Below are 16,113 nucleotides of genomic sequence, written 5' to 3'. Positions count from 1 at the left end.
GGCACTTTGTAATCCTAAATTTGAAATCTATAGTGAATTCACAATGGAAAACTGCTCATCACAAAAGGACTTCCACACCTGTAGATTAGTCAACTTCATATGGACTTAAGCAGTAAATAATAAATAAATAATGCATTGTTCCCTTAAACTTCTACATCTACTACAATTACTTTTAAAAAAATGAATAAAGAGGTGAGAATTCTGTTACGCAGTTTGTCAGGAAAGTAATCATTATCATCTGCATCAAAAGAGCTAATGTAAATTTAAATCAAAATGTGCCAAGCAGTTCATAAAAGTGACAAAAAAGACCCAAAAAACAACTAGAAAACGAATGTTATAATGAGATTACTGTTGGGATATCTTTGTCAAGAATACTCTAATGGACTTAATGAACAGATGTAATAACACCACAGGTTTCCTGCTTTCTGACCCTGATAATTAGAGAAAATCCCTCCCACGCTGATCTGGATGCATGATGTATTTAACACTTTGTGATAACCGTTTGTTCATAGTAAGTAAATCATTTGGTCTGTTTGCTTTCAGATCAACCGCAGCAGAGCCTGCAGGATCCACCAGAGCTTCCCTTTCAGGCGCTACCCAACCAGTTGTTTAATCCTCACCATGAATCTGACATGAGCCATAACACCTGACACCAGAGCTGGCTCCAATGGCATGGAAACACTCAAAATGATTTTCACTGTGTTGCTCAGACATTTTTCTTGTGTACACTGCTGGGAAGGAATGCAGGAGCTACTTTCATCTGGAAAAAAATGTAATGAATCATTGATGACAGAAGCTTGTGAAGATGCAGAAAATAACAAATAATTCTACAGTCTGTGAAAAATCTTGCTCACTCTGCCTTAAATTGGATTAGCAGAGGTATTTCAAAGCTGCAGCTTGTCCAACATACATGGTTCATGTCACTAACATTGATCTTTTCTTTTCTTAATTAAGGAGAAACATTGATTGCTTGAATAATGACTAGAATCAGCTGATTTGACCAATAACGAGCTAATAAGGGACCAAGTAACCTTTTTTCTTTCTTTTCCATTAATAAATCATGCATAAAGCGTTGAGAAATCAGATTATCTTCTCTGGTCAGTAAATGCACCATGCAACTGCAGCAAGCACACAGTTGACTTTCCCTGAGTACATTAAAAAGCTAGCAATTCAGCCCTGGAGTAGCAGAAATGTAAATATTTGGGACAGCAAACAAGCTAACAATTAAAACAATAATATACCACTGACCATGTCTTCTGTCATGAAGTGAACAAAGGCTAAGAACCCTTTCAGGCTAGATAGAATACTGACGTCTGTTATCAGGTACTGTATCAGCAAAAACAAGATGTTGAGGCATTGTGAGGAAATCCACAGACTTCCTATTACTGAATGATCATTTATTTTCTATAGCTGAGACGAGAGGTTTCACATATGTGAAACCCAAAATACTCAAGTAGGAGACACTTTGACATTGCTATGCAAAAACTTAATAAACTTTCTTCATCACACTGTGTAACCTTCAGCAAGCCATTTCCAATAAAGCAATCAGTTTGATTGTTCTGTTTCTATTACCTGCTCTAGCCATTTTCATCTGCACATGTAAAAATACAGCACTGTATTTCAAGTTCAAGCTCTATGAAAAATATTCTGATGATGCACTTGAAAAGGTACATAATGGATGATGCACTGTCATTTCTTTTTTTATTGGATTTTGATGAAAAACCTCCACCAAGAAACTTCAATGTTTTCAACTCTCCTTGACAGAGACGAGAGTTACAAGCTTCTACAGTTTTGGAAAACATCTAAAAGCTTTTTAATGCTTAGAAAGAAAATCTTAACCATCCAATAAGGAAATAGGCGGACCAGACCTTAAACAGAAAAAAAGGCCAAGAAATTGGTGCCTTATTAACTTTGGTATGCATCTTAATCAGACAGTTACATATGAATATTCCTCTACATCATTAGTGAATTGTAGTTCTTGATGTTGTCTTGTCTGGCCTGGTTTAAGTCAGGTATGTAGATCCTCGTCCCCCTCCCTGTTAGTATTAATTACATTACTGATGGTGTGGATTTTGTTAGACACTGGGTTTGTGGTTTTAATACACAACAACTAGGAGTTAACGATACACTAATCTCACGATACGGTACGATACACGATATTGAGGTCACGATAACGATACGATATTATAGCAGTATTTTTTTAACAAACTTGCATGAGGAACATATGACTGGAAAAAATTGTCTTTTATTTGAAAGACACAAAATACAAAACAATGCTGTGCATTTGCCCTATTGTTACAGTTTGTAATGCTTTATAACTGTTTAAGTTTTAAAGAGAAAGCCAGGCCAACCATTTTCCACAAACTGAACTAAAAGTAAATGTCAGGTTTGCATTATGCATCTTCAGTTTCATACAAGTACAAATATTTTGCCACAAACTGAATAGTTTCTCTCATGTATGATTTGACTTTTTTCTTTTCCAGAAATTTAACAACTAAAATTAAATAAATAAATAAACTAAATAAATACATACAATTTTACATCATAAAAAAGATTGATTCATGCTCACCTTATAAGTGTAAGAGGAGATTTATTTTTGTTAAGGTTATTTTGGTAATTCAGGGTTCATTATTTTATAAATATATTCTTTATATTCTGATGTAAATCAGGGACTATAATGACACTAGTCAGTTTATCTGTAGTGATTAGTCTGTTTTAGATTGGGCGGAGTGATACAGCACTAGGTGCTGTGTTGATGCTCTAAAATCCTACACTGTTGAGGGACATTAAAGTACACTCGAACTCAGCAGAAGTTGTCCCGTGTATATCCTACTCACGACCCCAAAAAGGTTTAATTTAATAAGGTAAGGCTTAACTCTACACCAGACTTAAAAGTTCAGAGCTCAAAACCCCCCAAGAGTCCCGTGATCGGGACCGCAAAACGGTACTAGTTTCTTCTGAGCGGAGTAAGATTTTGGTCCGCGGGTCGAGTCGCGGTCGGCACGCGAGGTCGGATGCGCGTTACTAGTCAACACAATAGATTAATATTAATAACCCAATATCGCGATACACTTTGTCATCTCCACAACACGTATTGTGACATTTTTGTATCGCGAAATTTTGTGGCACGATATATTGTTACACCCCTAACAACAACGCATGACATCACTCAATGACAGTGTTCCAAGAGGACTGTAATGGGTTCAGGGGGAAACAAAGGGGGAAAATGGATTAATAGTTTCTAGAAGGCTGCTCACCCTTCCAGACGGACGTCAGGCAGTGAGCGATTGAGAGAGATCATTTCAGAGGCCATGAGGTTGAACTGGTTGATCTTAAACATCTCCTTCATCTTCTCCTGGTTCTCTTTAGGGATCACCACTGGTTTTCCACCTTCACCGGGCCCGTCTCGCGGTCTAGACAAGGTATCTATGGTAGATACACGCACACAGGTTTTCAAAGTGCTGTTGGACAATACGTAGAATCTAATGTGCAAATCTGTAAATAAACACCCACCGTCTCTCCCGGGCAATCCTCTTTCCTTCTTGTCATCACACTTGTTGCACTCGCTGAAGTAGAGCAGTATGAACATGTCCAGCATCACCCAGACCAGAGAGGTGGCTAAAACCACCTTACAGTAGGCGAACCTTCGCATCCTAAAAATGCAATGGAAAAAAGAGGGAGAGGAGGACAGATATTGAGGTCTGGCTGACATAAGGGCTAACAGTGAGCGGCCAAGTACAAAACACACATTCACAAGCTTTTTTTTCCTCATTTCTCCACGGCCTTTTTACTCTCTCCACACAATATTTACCCTTCCCATGTCTGACTCTCCTCAGTGTCTCCCGTTTGTTATATTGGTTCTATCAGAGCTTCACCTGTTGGTCCCCTACACACTCCTACACACCTCTAACACATCGATCAAGGAGTGAAGAAATGAACTTATGTGAGACAATTGTTCAACAGCATTCAGGTTTTAGGCATGTTACATGATGGAAACTACTGCATCATGTTGCCATATTCCCAGTAATGTGCAATCCATAATGTCTACAACTAACACACAAAACCCTCAGTGTTGGGTGCAGTCAGGCACCAGCTCACAGGTAAGCACACACACAGAGCAGAGAGAGGAGCTGTGAGACTAATTGCTTTTCTTTGGTGGGCTGTGAAAGACAAGACAGCCACATTAAAATTCCACTGCTCCCCTTTCCTTCCCTCCTTCTGCACCATCTTGCAATGATCCCTCAGGTTGCAGCAGCACAAGCGGAGGGGAGAAAATTAATTTGGCCACAGTTATTTCTCTCATGCCCCTGGGAGAGAGGGGGAAAAAAAAGAAGCTGTTTGTGCCGAGCTAGCTTAGCTTAGCTCAGGCAGCTTTGCTTCGGCAGCTCTCGGGGACGGAAAAATGCAGAGCAGCATTTCCAAATTCCAACTGACAGGATTCTAGCTATGCAAAAGGTTGTGCTCAGCAGAAAACTGAAGTGAGGATTTGCCGGTTCTGCTCAAGTTTACCGTTTATCAGACTTCTGGGTCGGTTAGCTGAATAACATCAATGTCTTTACAACGCAGTGCTTTAGCCTGCTCAAGTTAACGCTGTATGTGCACATGTATGTTTGCATGTGCCCTGTGGTGAAGGATCAAAATCACCTCCTCTTGTCAAAATGAGCCAGAGGGGAGATTATGGACGATGACCTGAATTCCAAGATGCAATACATTAAAGATGACTTACTATTTAATATTTTATATGCGATTACCTTATTTCTACCTTATACAGGAATAAAAACAAACCCCGTAGCAAGTGGCCTGCTTGTCACAGGCTTCTGCAGCAGCCAACGCTCACTAACAGTGTTTCCCTTCCAGTTTGAGGGATTTTAATCTTCGTTGAGAAAAATACTTTCACCATAATCCTGTTGTGGAAGCTATCTCTTTTTCATCTTCACCTTTTTAAAATACCGTGAGATGTTGGCCTCTGAGATTTTCTGCTTTTTAATTGAATCCATTCCTCTTACCCGTGAAGCTCAACCCCAAAGCTGAGAGATGCTGTCTTTATGAGATTCTACACTCTTGTTCCTCAAAATTAAAATTTGCTCATTTCTGCCAAAAGGTTTTATCTCAATTTCAGCAGTGACCAGTCTTTGTTTCCAAAAATGCATCAAGGATGTTTAGGTGTTTTTCACTTGCATAGCTCCGACCAGGGTTGGTAGATTAGATTAATAACATTTGAACATAAACTAGTCATTGACATATATATCAACCACAAACCCACAAGCAAATCATCACTGTATCTTTGAAAGCTACCGGTCACTTTCATATTCCAGCAGAATTTTATGTTCTGTTTAAAGTTGGTCCACGTAGAACATTTTAAAATCCTAACAGATGTTTTTTAATACAAGAGATCGAGCATGACAATAAAAATCTCTAACACTAGGCAATTTCAGTAGGAAAAAACATGATTGGCGATGGGCAAGAGGAAACAACAATAATGGCTATTTGTAGTGTTTGTATGTTTCTATCAGAAAATCCTCCCAAAGAGGCTGGATTGATTTTTTAGTGACACCAAACCAAAGACTTTAGTCACAATGTGAGTTGATCCATCACAAGCAGAACATTTTTTTGGCAATTCTTTTTTTTTTGTATCTTTTGTAAAACCATTTGAGTCTACATTATTAAATAACATTTAAAACATTTATAACACGTCATTCTTCCATCAGTTGGCTTGTTGCTTAAGCATCATTGCACCCCACATTGCAGTTCACAGATCATGTGAATCCTTTTCATTGCTGCTCCTGAAACGCAAAGATTTTTGATTGCAAATATTTGAATATTAATGATTAGAGATTGGTGATGCTCAGACATTTCTCGGAGCAGGAACACGTCTGCCAATCAAAATAAAAAAGAACGATACAAACTAATGGGACATTATCCAGGATTGTGGGAAGGGAAAAACTGGGACAAAAATCTGCCCGATTTGTTTCTTGTGGCAACTGGTCAGCTCAAATTTGTTTTCCTGGCGCCAAAAGAGGTTTTGTTAAAATACTTCTTCCATGACAGTAATAGTTGTGCCAGTGTCTCTGTGCCCTGTGGTGAAGGATCAAATTCACCTCCTCTTGTCAAAATGAGCCAGAGGGGAGATTAAGGACAATGACCTGAATTCCAAGATGCAATACATTAAAGATGACTTACTATTTAATATTTTATATGCGATTGCCTTATTTCTACCGTATACAGCAATAAAAACAAACCCCGTAGCAAGTGGCCTGCTTGTCACAGGCTTCTGCAGCAGCCAACGCTCGCTAACAGTGTTTCCCTTCCAGTTTGAGGGATTTTAATCTTCGTTGAGAAAAATACTTTCACCATAATCCTATTGTGGAAGCTATCTCTTTTTCATCTTCACCTTTTTAAAATACTGTGAGATGTTGGCCTCTGAGATTTTCTGCTTTTTAATTGAATCCATTCCTCTTACCCGTGAAGCTCAACCCCAAAGCTGAGAGATGCTGTCTTTATGAGATTCTACACTCTTGTTCCTCAAAATTAAAATTTGCTCATTTCTGCCAAAAGGTTTTATCTCAATTTCAGCAGTGACCAGTCTTTGTTTCCAAAAATGCCTCAAGGATGTTTAGGTGTTTTTCACTTGCGCAGCTCCGACCAGGGTTGATAGATTAGATTAATAACATTTGAACATAAACTAGTCATTGACATATATATCAACCAGAAACCCACGAGCAAATCATCACTGTATCTTTGAAAGCTACCGGTCACTTTCATATTCCAGCAGAATTTTATGTTCTGTTTAAAGTTGGTCCACGTAGAACATTTTAAAATCCTAACAGATGTTTTTTAATACAAGAGATCGAGCACGACAATAAAAATCTCTAGCACTAGGCAATTTCAGTACAAAAAAACATGATTGGCGATGGGCAAGAGGAAACAAGAATAATGGCTATTTGTAGTGTTTGTATGTTTCTATCAGAAAATCCTCCCAAAGAGGCTGGATTGATCTCTTAGTGACATCAAACCAAAGACTTTAGTCACAGAATGAGTTGATCCATCACAGAACGCAGAACATTTTTTTGGCAATTTTTTTTTTTTTTTTGTATCTTTTGTAAAACCATTTGAGTCTACATTATTAAATACAATTTCAAACATTTATAATACGTCATTCTTCCATCAGCTGGCTTGTTGCTTAAGCATCATTACACCCCACATTGCCGTTCACAGATCATGTGAATCCTTTTCATTGCTGCTCCTGGAACACAAAGATTTTTGATTGCAAATATTTGAATAGTAATGATTAGAGATTGGTGATGCTCAGACATTTCTCGAGCAGGAACACGTCTGCTAATCATGAGAAAACCTGGTAAAATAAAAAAACGATACAAACTAATGGGACATTATCCAGGAATGTGGGAAGGGAAGAACTGGGACAAAAATCAGCCCAATTTGTTTCTTGTAGCAACTGGTTAGCTCAGATTTTTTTTCCTGGCGCCAAAAGAGGTTTTTTTTTATAATACTTCCTCCATGACAGTAATAGTTGTGCCAGTGTCTCTGCAATGGGATTCTCCCTGAAGACCTTTCACAGTCAATGAAACTCCATGAGTAGCTCCTTAGGAAAGTTTTCTTGGCTTTCAAACTTTACGGGGCGGGACTTTGATAAGCGTCAGCTTCTCCCGTACCCTTTTCGTCATGTGCTGAGTATGCAATGTATAATGTTCTGGAGATGAAATGTGTCTATATAAACATGCCGAAATAAACGAAAAAAAAAAAAAAAAAAAAAAAAAACCTTGACTTGGCCTCCATTACTCTTGACATTTGCCAGTTCTATGATATATAATTCATTGAAGAAACTATCTGACAGTAATTTGTTAACCTCTTATAATCCTCACTGGCTTTGTGGGCATGAGTTACCTACATTTTCGAATGGCTACGCAGTCAGCTGCTGTTCCAACTTGCCAATGGTTTCTGATTGCTGGTTTGATAAGGATTATTTGATAAGAACTCTTAAAGATTTTAAATGTATATCTGTAAATATGGTCCAACAATTACATTAGTTGTTGGAGATCAGTGCATCTTTTACTTTATGTCATTACGGAGCAAAAGCAGATACAAATGTGTTGTTATCTGACAAAAACACATACTTGGTTGGAAAATTAAAGTGATTCTAGGGCCGCGATATACACGGTGTGATGGGAGAAACGATATAAATTTGGCCACAGAAGAGATTTTTGCTCTACCATCCTACCATCAATGACGTCGTCACACCTGCCTCTGTGTGAAGATGGCCGCATGTACAGGAACGGCGGAGAAGGAGGAGCTAATAAATAAAAACGGTGCTACATCTGTGATTTGGATGTGGTTCGGGTTTAAAAAATTGGATGTTGAGCAGAAAAATGTAATCTGCAAAGTGTGTGTAGTAGAATTATTAAGTAGTATTAAATACTCCTTTTTGGTCTCGGAGACGCTCCGGAATTTAAGCTCTTGATTGGAGTCTGAGGTGTGGAAAAAGTTTGACCATGTGCACAATCAAAATTATTAACCAGTAGGTTATTTGAAATACAAAAGATGCGACATGTAGGCTATAAATTATTCATTTTGACAAAGAGAAAAGGAGCTTTGTGCATGAGCATTTTTGAATAGTTCCGGGATGTAATCGGGTTCAGGCTTTTAAGAAACTGTCAGTCAAAACATATTCGTCAGGCTCTGGCGGGTCAGGCACAACTTTTAAGGCCCGATTACAGCTCTGATGTGGAGTAACTGTGACCGCCAACAAACACGAGCAATTTATTTCACCTTTTCAAATCGAAGCATGTGCTGCTGTATGCAGAAGGCCGGAGGCTGCACTCAGCTCAAACACCGGCTCAGTCTACGACAGCGCTGTAGATGTGTAGCTTTTCACTGTTTTTGCCATTTGCCTCATAGAAAACCTCTCTTACTTGAAGTACTGTAAGTACAATATCCCCTTTATTTTTGTAAGAATTTTGTATTTCTGAGACGCTATCCTTACTTCATTATATCTTTGATTTTTTTGTTGTTGTTCTTTAAATCAATGTAGCTTTGCTAAGGGATTTTTATACCGCAACATTTATACTGTGATATGTACCGTTACTGTGAAGAGATTCAATTTATACCGTGAGTTTTGGGTCATGCCACCCAGCCCCAAGTGATTCTTTCTTAAACTTTACTTCATTTTAATCACACAGGAAGGCCGAGAGAAAGTGGTGAAAGGCAACCAGTAGTAAATATGCAGTACCATCACGTCTGGTCTGAAGAGTGAGGAAAGAGAAATTTCAGTGAAATCAATTAATTTACTATTCCACATGTTTTTGATAAAGTTAATGAAAGTGAAACATTATACATTAGGTTATAAATCTTCATAGGAGAACACTTTTTTCATTTCAAAACTTTAAAAAAAGTAACTCTTAAACTACTGTCTGTTGGCAAAGTCCAACAGCTGATTTTAAATCCCTTCACACTGGCCACTTTCAGTATTTGCGTTTCATCTTTTGAGTCATAGACAGCCTTATACAAACTGGAATATACAATAACTTTGAGGGGAAAAAGGACATCAATATACAATGTAATAGATCGCATTTCCTTGTAATTACATCCGCCACAAAAAAGGGAACGATTGTTCTGTGAAGGTCATATGTTCACAATGCTGAGTATAGTTACAACCCACACAAACGCTCATACACTCATGCACGCACGCACGCACGCACGCACGCACGCACGCACGCACGGATCATGTACACAAAATGTGTGACAAAGGACCATGTATTTTTTTCTGTTGCCTTCTTATTAATCTACTACTACAATTTGGACTGTTGTAGGGAAAAGGGTTAGAAAACCTATCTGAGCATACTGCAATTTTCCTAAGTAACTGGAAAAATTCACCACTTTCGAGATATCCTGAGAGAATTAGATTGCTCGTCTCATTGTTTTGATCCTCTCTGAATGACTGAAATTCCAAGACCAGTGGGAAGCCTGATATTCGTTCCTCACTCAGATTGTTTTGTTATCTGGTTTTCTGATTGCTCCTGGATTTGAGAGTTTCGCTCGACCTTTTCAGGTAGAAGATATATCCTGATAACACAGCAGGAATATGGACATATATATCTTTCTTTCTACACTTATCGGTGCACAGGCACAGCTAGGGACATATTGCAAAAACATAACGTTTATCCAAGAAGAAGACAGATACCGAAGTGCATATGCGCCATCACATAGGCACAAATCCCCATTCTTATTCACAAAGTCGTCTCAAAATGCTGTCAGATGGATGTCGGCTGGTTTCCCTGACTGCTGTTTGATCGCAGCGAAGAGGAAAATAGTATAAAAATAGTACACAGCAGCACTCTCTGCGGTGGCAGAGGTGACTTAAATGTATGTTCGTTGAATAAACATGTTTTCATTCCTGTCTTTAAGCCATACCTCTTAGCTCAATGTATTTTTAAATCGGGCATGGCAGAGGACACCTCAGGTCTCCTCTGTGCTAATATCAGCCTCAGGCTCTGCTTCTATGTGTGTGATTTCTGTGTGCGAGTGTGTGCCAGTTAAGTTTAGGCTCAACACTAGTTTCTTTGAAGTCTCCCTTAAACAGCCCGGGTCTATATGACATTAAACAGACACACAGCTCTCTATCCCTCCATCACTGCACTTTCCTTGATCCATTAACATATCACATTCCCTCAATCTTTCTTTTACATCTCCATTCTGGGCATCTCACACATTCTTTAGCAGTCACCCAGCCCCCCACTCTCCTGTTCCTCTTTAAGTGATGTTGTCTTTCAAGAGTGGTTGCCATCACTACTTCCTTACAAGAACACAATTTCCCCCTTCACATCCTTTTTCTGTGTCTCTCTTCAGCCTTCCCTCCTCTCCCTCTCTCTAAAAGCTTAATCCCCCTTTAGAGATTGCACAACCAAGAGAAGGATTCTCAGAACCACTTGGAAAAAAAAAAACCTCAGTAAGACGATCCAGAGCTTCACTTGTTTCACATTTTACAACTGAGACTGGGGCACTTTCCTTCTGGGGATTTTCTGTTTATATGTATCAAAGGACATTTAGAGGAAGGGAGGGATTTAATATGAGTGCTAGGGAGAGGAGTATACAAGTGTTTGAACTGCTAATTTGTATAACAAACAGCTGGTGAAGTTTATTTGCTTCATCTAAGTACAGCACGGTTTTTATTTTACAAAGCCAAATGCCTTTTTATGTTAACTACTTTCTCCACTATAAAGTCTACAAAGACACACTGCTGTATGAAGCATCCATTACAAGAAATCCAACAGCCGTGCAGTAGAAGTCTCTGATACGTCCTTGTGTAATATGAAATTGATAAGCTCAACAGTTTCCAAGACAACACTGATGGGATCACTGATTTCCTCAGCGGTCGTAATTCCTCTCAAATGGAGCAGAACGAGGCATGGGCTAATATTAGGGAAGTGAAATGAAACAATGTGGCCTGAAGTCCCATCTCTGTAGTTCTCCATGAAGTGGCCGAGATACAAAGCTGATTGTGGAAAAACATCAGAGATTCATATCAGATCATAACCCTGTCCTATCTCTTGACTTCCCTTGTTCCCATCTGCCCTGAATGTGTGCACCTGTGTCTCGTCAAGCTTTCTGCGTATATCTTGTCTTGTCTTTCCCTTCGTCAAATGCTTGTCATTGATGACCAAATGTAACATCCCTTTGATACCAAAAGTCTGCATACTTGGGATATACCCCAAAGACACGATCAACACAACAAAGCAATCAAAGATGACTGATTTTGGACTTCTCCATGCAAGGAGAGTGATTGCACTACACTGGAAAAACGTTGAACCACCATCACTTGGACTGTGGAAGAAGGAGCTGATGACGGGTCTTGGTCTGGAGAGGTTGACTTATATAGTCAAGGGTAAACAGAAAGAATATATGGATGTTTGGGACTCATTTATGTCTTTCTTGACCAACGAGATGGATAACACTGAATAACAAAACAAAACTTACACTGGCGATGTGAATGTACGATCCTGCCTTTTTTTAATTTTAATTTTACAGCACTTTGTCTTTTTTTTATGTGATTGTTTTAGGGGGTATATGTGTATATATATGTGGAAAAAAAGTTTGTAAATTTGACATAAGTTCTGATATGCTTGTTAAACTTCAATAAAAAATATTGTTAAAAAAAAAGATTCATATCAGATCATAACCCTGTCCTATCTCTTGACTTCCCTTGTTCCCACCTGCCCTGAATGTGTGCACCTGTGTCTCGTCAAGCTTTCTGCGTATATCTTGTCTTGTCTTTCCCTTGCTCCCTGCTGGTCCGTACTGTTTCCAACCTCCACGTGTCCTGTCCGGTTTTTGAATTTTTCAAAATTCATGCTCTTGTTTTTTTGTAAATCTCGCTCAGCAGCTCAGCAACATTTTTTGGGAACTTCTGCCTCCTCGTCTCTCCTGTATCTGGGTCCTAGTCAGCCCCATCGTGTCAGACCGGACCAGCCAACATGGACCCAGCAGGAGAGACTAGCACTTCCTGGGAGTACGTCCGCTGGGAGGCGAAGCTGACAATGCTGGGTTGGCAGGAAGAGGTTACCCACTTCTGGGGAATGTGCCGGGCTCTCGGCGGGCCCAGGAGTATTCAGGCCCCTCCTGTCCCTGTTCAACGGGTGGTCCTGAACGAACCCCACCATGTCCCTTTTCCTGAAGAGGTCCCAGATGTGCTCCAACCCGTCTCCATTTCCCTACCGATGCTCAAACTGGCACCCAGGCCCCCTGTGTGTTGGCCTGATCGTGTGCACCTGTGTGTCATCAAGCCTTATGTGTATATCTTGTCTTGTCTTTCTCTTGCTCCCTGCTGGTCTGTACTGTTTCTAACCTCCATGTGTCCGGTCCAGTTTTTGGGATTTTCCACATCATCTCTCCTGCATTTGGTCCTACTCAGCCCCGTCATGACAAAGACATTCTGCACAATACTGACTCTGAATGTATTTGCAAAAAATGAAAATCTTGTTATCTGCAGCATGACTATTTACAAATCTACTGGTGGTCCACTAGAACTTAAGACCACTTCTGCCGATGTAAAAAAGTTTAATAAAGTGAAAGTGCAGAAGCTGTATTTTACACCACAGCAGCATACAAAGAATTTGATCAATGTGATCATTGTTTAGACTGCAGTGTAATAGTGTAATAGTGAGCTGAAAATGAAACATGAACATAGCCACCAGTAGGTGTGACACTTGTGAACGAGTACTAACAGTGACACAAATGTCATTTGTCTCATGCTGCAGGCTTACATCCATTTGCCTAATTGGAAGAAGATTTAAAAACAGAGCTTCTGTAATGATGTTGAGATTGTGGTATGAAACCATTTGGCTCATTATTTGTCAAATTTTTAATGAATGAATGCTGCCTGTTGGTATTGATAAATAATAGTGGAAACCAGAATAAATGCCATGGCATGCATATATAAACATGTGCGGACAGTGCTAGTGAATGCTCCTCTATGTAGTGAATAAGGCACCAGTCACAAACTCCAAATAATGCAATTAAGACATAGAGCTACAGAAAAAGAGACAACTTGGTCTGTGATGAAGTCAAACTGACTTCTCTGTCAGAATAAACTGTGTATTAAACAGTAGACCACTTCTTAAAAGTCAAACCAATTGAAATGCACTGGCAATAACCCAGGAAAAGCAACCAGTTTGTGCTGGTCAAAGTGCAGGAATTTCTTCTTTCGCAAGTTTTACATTTTACTTTTCAGCTCCACCCTTTTGGGCAATTATGGTCACTCCAGTGTCCACTCATTCCTGGATTGCGAAAGTATCTCAATCACATCACCAAGACTGACCAGGAGAAAAGAACATCACAGGGGCGTGGGAAAGCCTTGAACCAGCAATATCAATGCCCTCAGTGCTCAAGAGAGGGAAAATAGTGTACACATTCTGAGTTTCTCTGGCTGGAGCCACCTCTCCACCCATCAAAGGGCAGCCGGTCAAGAACCTAGGGAAGGTTTTTGCAGCCTAAAAGAGAAACAGCAAAAAGAGACCCTCGGGAACAGAGAATCCAGGGAAGCCCTTGGAGACAGATGTTTTTGCTGGTATCATGACCAGCTGTTCAATGTAGTTGCTGACAACATAACTGCCATCAACACCATCAAATACCACCACAAGCAAAGGACCACAAAATTCCTCGAAGCTGGGAGCACAACCCACCCTAGCCCAGGCATCTTCACCATTACTGACTGGAAATTGGAGGTAGACCTTGGCAAACAGCTAAAGTTTCCAGTCAGCCTAACATCAACCTGGATTTGGACAGACATGATTACTGCATCACATTCCACCAAACAGCTGATCAACAGAGAGCTCACAGTACCCTGGGAGAAACACATGCACGGGCCAGCGAGAGGACGTGTGACAGGTACCAGGAGCTTGTGGAAGTGTGCGAGAAGAAAGCTGGTGACTCGCTGTGAGGTGGTATTCAAATGATGTGCAGGGCAATCCCTCTGCAAAGTGCTCACGATGCTGGGCATCATCATTTAATCTTATTTATATAGCATCCATTACACTACAAATTGTCTCTAGGTGCTTTCCAGAGACCCAGAGCATGACCCCAGAACAATTATTACATAAACAATGGCAGGTAAAAACTCCCCTAGTGGGAGAAAAACCTTAAGTCAAACAGTGGAAAGGAAAAACTCCCCTTAACTGTGGATTCACACCGAAAGCAAAAATCGCCTGTGGTCGCTCAGGACGCCTGCATCGTGCTGCTTGCCAACGCCTGTCGACGCCTGCTATTTCTGCAAGCTGCGCTGCAGAAATTGAGGGAAAAAGTGTATATAGCCTACATATATCTATATATAGCGTGCACATCTTCGGTTTCCTCTTTTAGCATGGATCGCACATTGGGAAGCCTTCTTTATATTTCGTCGTTATTTCCACATAGACAAGAGTGAGTTTGATGATCTCCTTAACAAGGTTGGTCCTGGATCAACAGCAACTATCCGTGAGCATCGTTGTAGCGGATTTGGTCATATTGTTTAAACTGTGTTTTGTGATTAATAAGCATGTTTTTTTTTTATTATTATTTTGCGTTCTATTGATATAGAAAATAAAATTGTTCAGACCATCCAGCTCCTCAACCATCAGTTACGTGTTTCACATGAGCAGTTCAGGTAAAAACAGCAGTCAAACTAGCAAAATGTCAGTTTGCTGGATGAAATATATTAATTCCCGATAAAATAAGTTTGCTGGTGCACAGCTATGCTCATGTATGCATGTGAGTGAGTGTACGTTTGTGTGTACACGAAAGTACAATGTGCATTGAGGTAGGGCTGTGCAATTAATCGATTTAAAATCTAAAATCGGATTTATTAATCAAAATCGATGTTAAAAAAGGAAAATCGGAAAATCGATTTTCCTTTTTTGCAGCCAGACAGAGCTCGTCTAGTCATCTTTGTTTGGTCAAGAAGATTGTAAATGTTGTCACTTTACTAAACTCAAGGAGGATTTCAATTGCACTTCATTCCCAATAGGGAAATTTGTTTGCTATTTTTCTTTAAAAATAAAGATAAAATATTTGAAACAATTTATTCCATTGTCCTTTGAAGTTTTACCAAACCCTACATTGAGGCTTCTTGCTTTGGGAACCTGGTCTGTGATTGGACGCTGCCTCGGCGTTGCCGCTGCTCATTTGCATAAAGTTGAGATTCTCTCAACTTCAAATTGACGCTCTGGACGCATCTGACGCCTCTTGCAGCGAGCTTTCATAGAAAATGAATGGCAGCCTGTGATGCTTTTGGTGTGAATACACTGTTAGGAGGGAAGAACCCTTGAGCAGGACCTGGTTCATAAGGGTGGACCTTCCTGCTGAAGGACAGCCGGGTGGAGGAAAACAAGAGAATGAAGAACCGAGTGAGGAGAGGCACAGATATATTTTCATGGTACGGTACATTAGACAAAGTGGTGTCTTATGTGGTGTCATCCTCCTTAATCTAAATTGGAAGTTGATTCCATGATAACGGTGCCTAATAGTCGAAGGCCTGTCCTCCAAATCTAGATTTGGATAGTCTAGAAGCTACAAGTAAACCTGCACTCTGAGAGCGGAGAGCTCTATTAGGAGCATAATGTGTTATCA

The 16,113-nt window shown here is 39.9% G+C and overlaps 1 protein-coding gene across 1 annotated transcript in view; it reads right to left on the bottom strand.

Moving 5' to 3' along the window:
* galnt1 (UDP-N-acetyl-alpha-D-galactosamine:polypeptide N-acetylgalactosaminyltransferase 1) overlaps positions 1-16,113 on the bottom strand; it is a 55,394-nt gene that overhangs the window by 17,561 nt on the left and 21,720 nt on the right. The window contains exons 3-4 of the mRNA XM_061716764.1: positions 3,514-3,653; positions 3,258-3,426 (exon numbers count right to left, since the gene is read on the bottom strand). Coding sequence (XP_061572748.1) covers positions 3,258-3,426; positions 3,514-3,652 — 308 coding nt within the window. The 5' untranslated portion in view covers position 3,653. The remainder of the gene's footprint in view (positions 1-3,257; positions 3,427-3,513; positions 3,654-16,113) is intronic.

The sequence above is a fragment of the Cololabis saira genome, chromosome 3 (genome assembly GCF_033807715.1).
Source record: "Cololabis saira isolate AMF1-May2022 chromosome 3, fColSai1.1, whole genome shotgun sequence".
Lineage (NCBI taxonomy): Eukaryota > Metazoa > Chordata > Actinopteri > Beloniformes > Belonidae > Cololabis > Cololabis saira.
The sequence above is the reverse complement of the archived record's forward strand: the minus strand, read 5'-3'. Positions and strand labels throughout refer to the sequence as shown.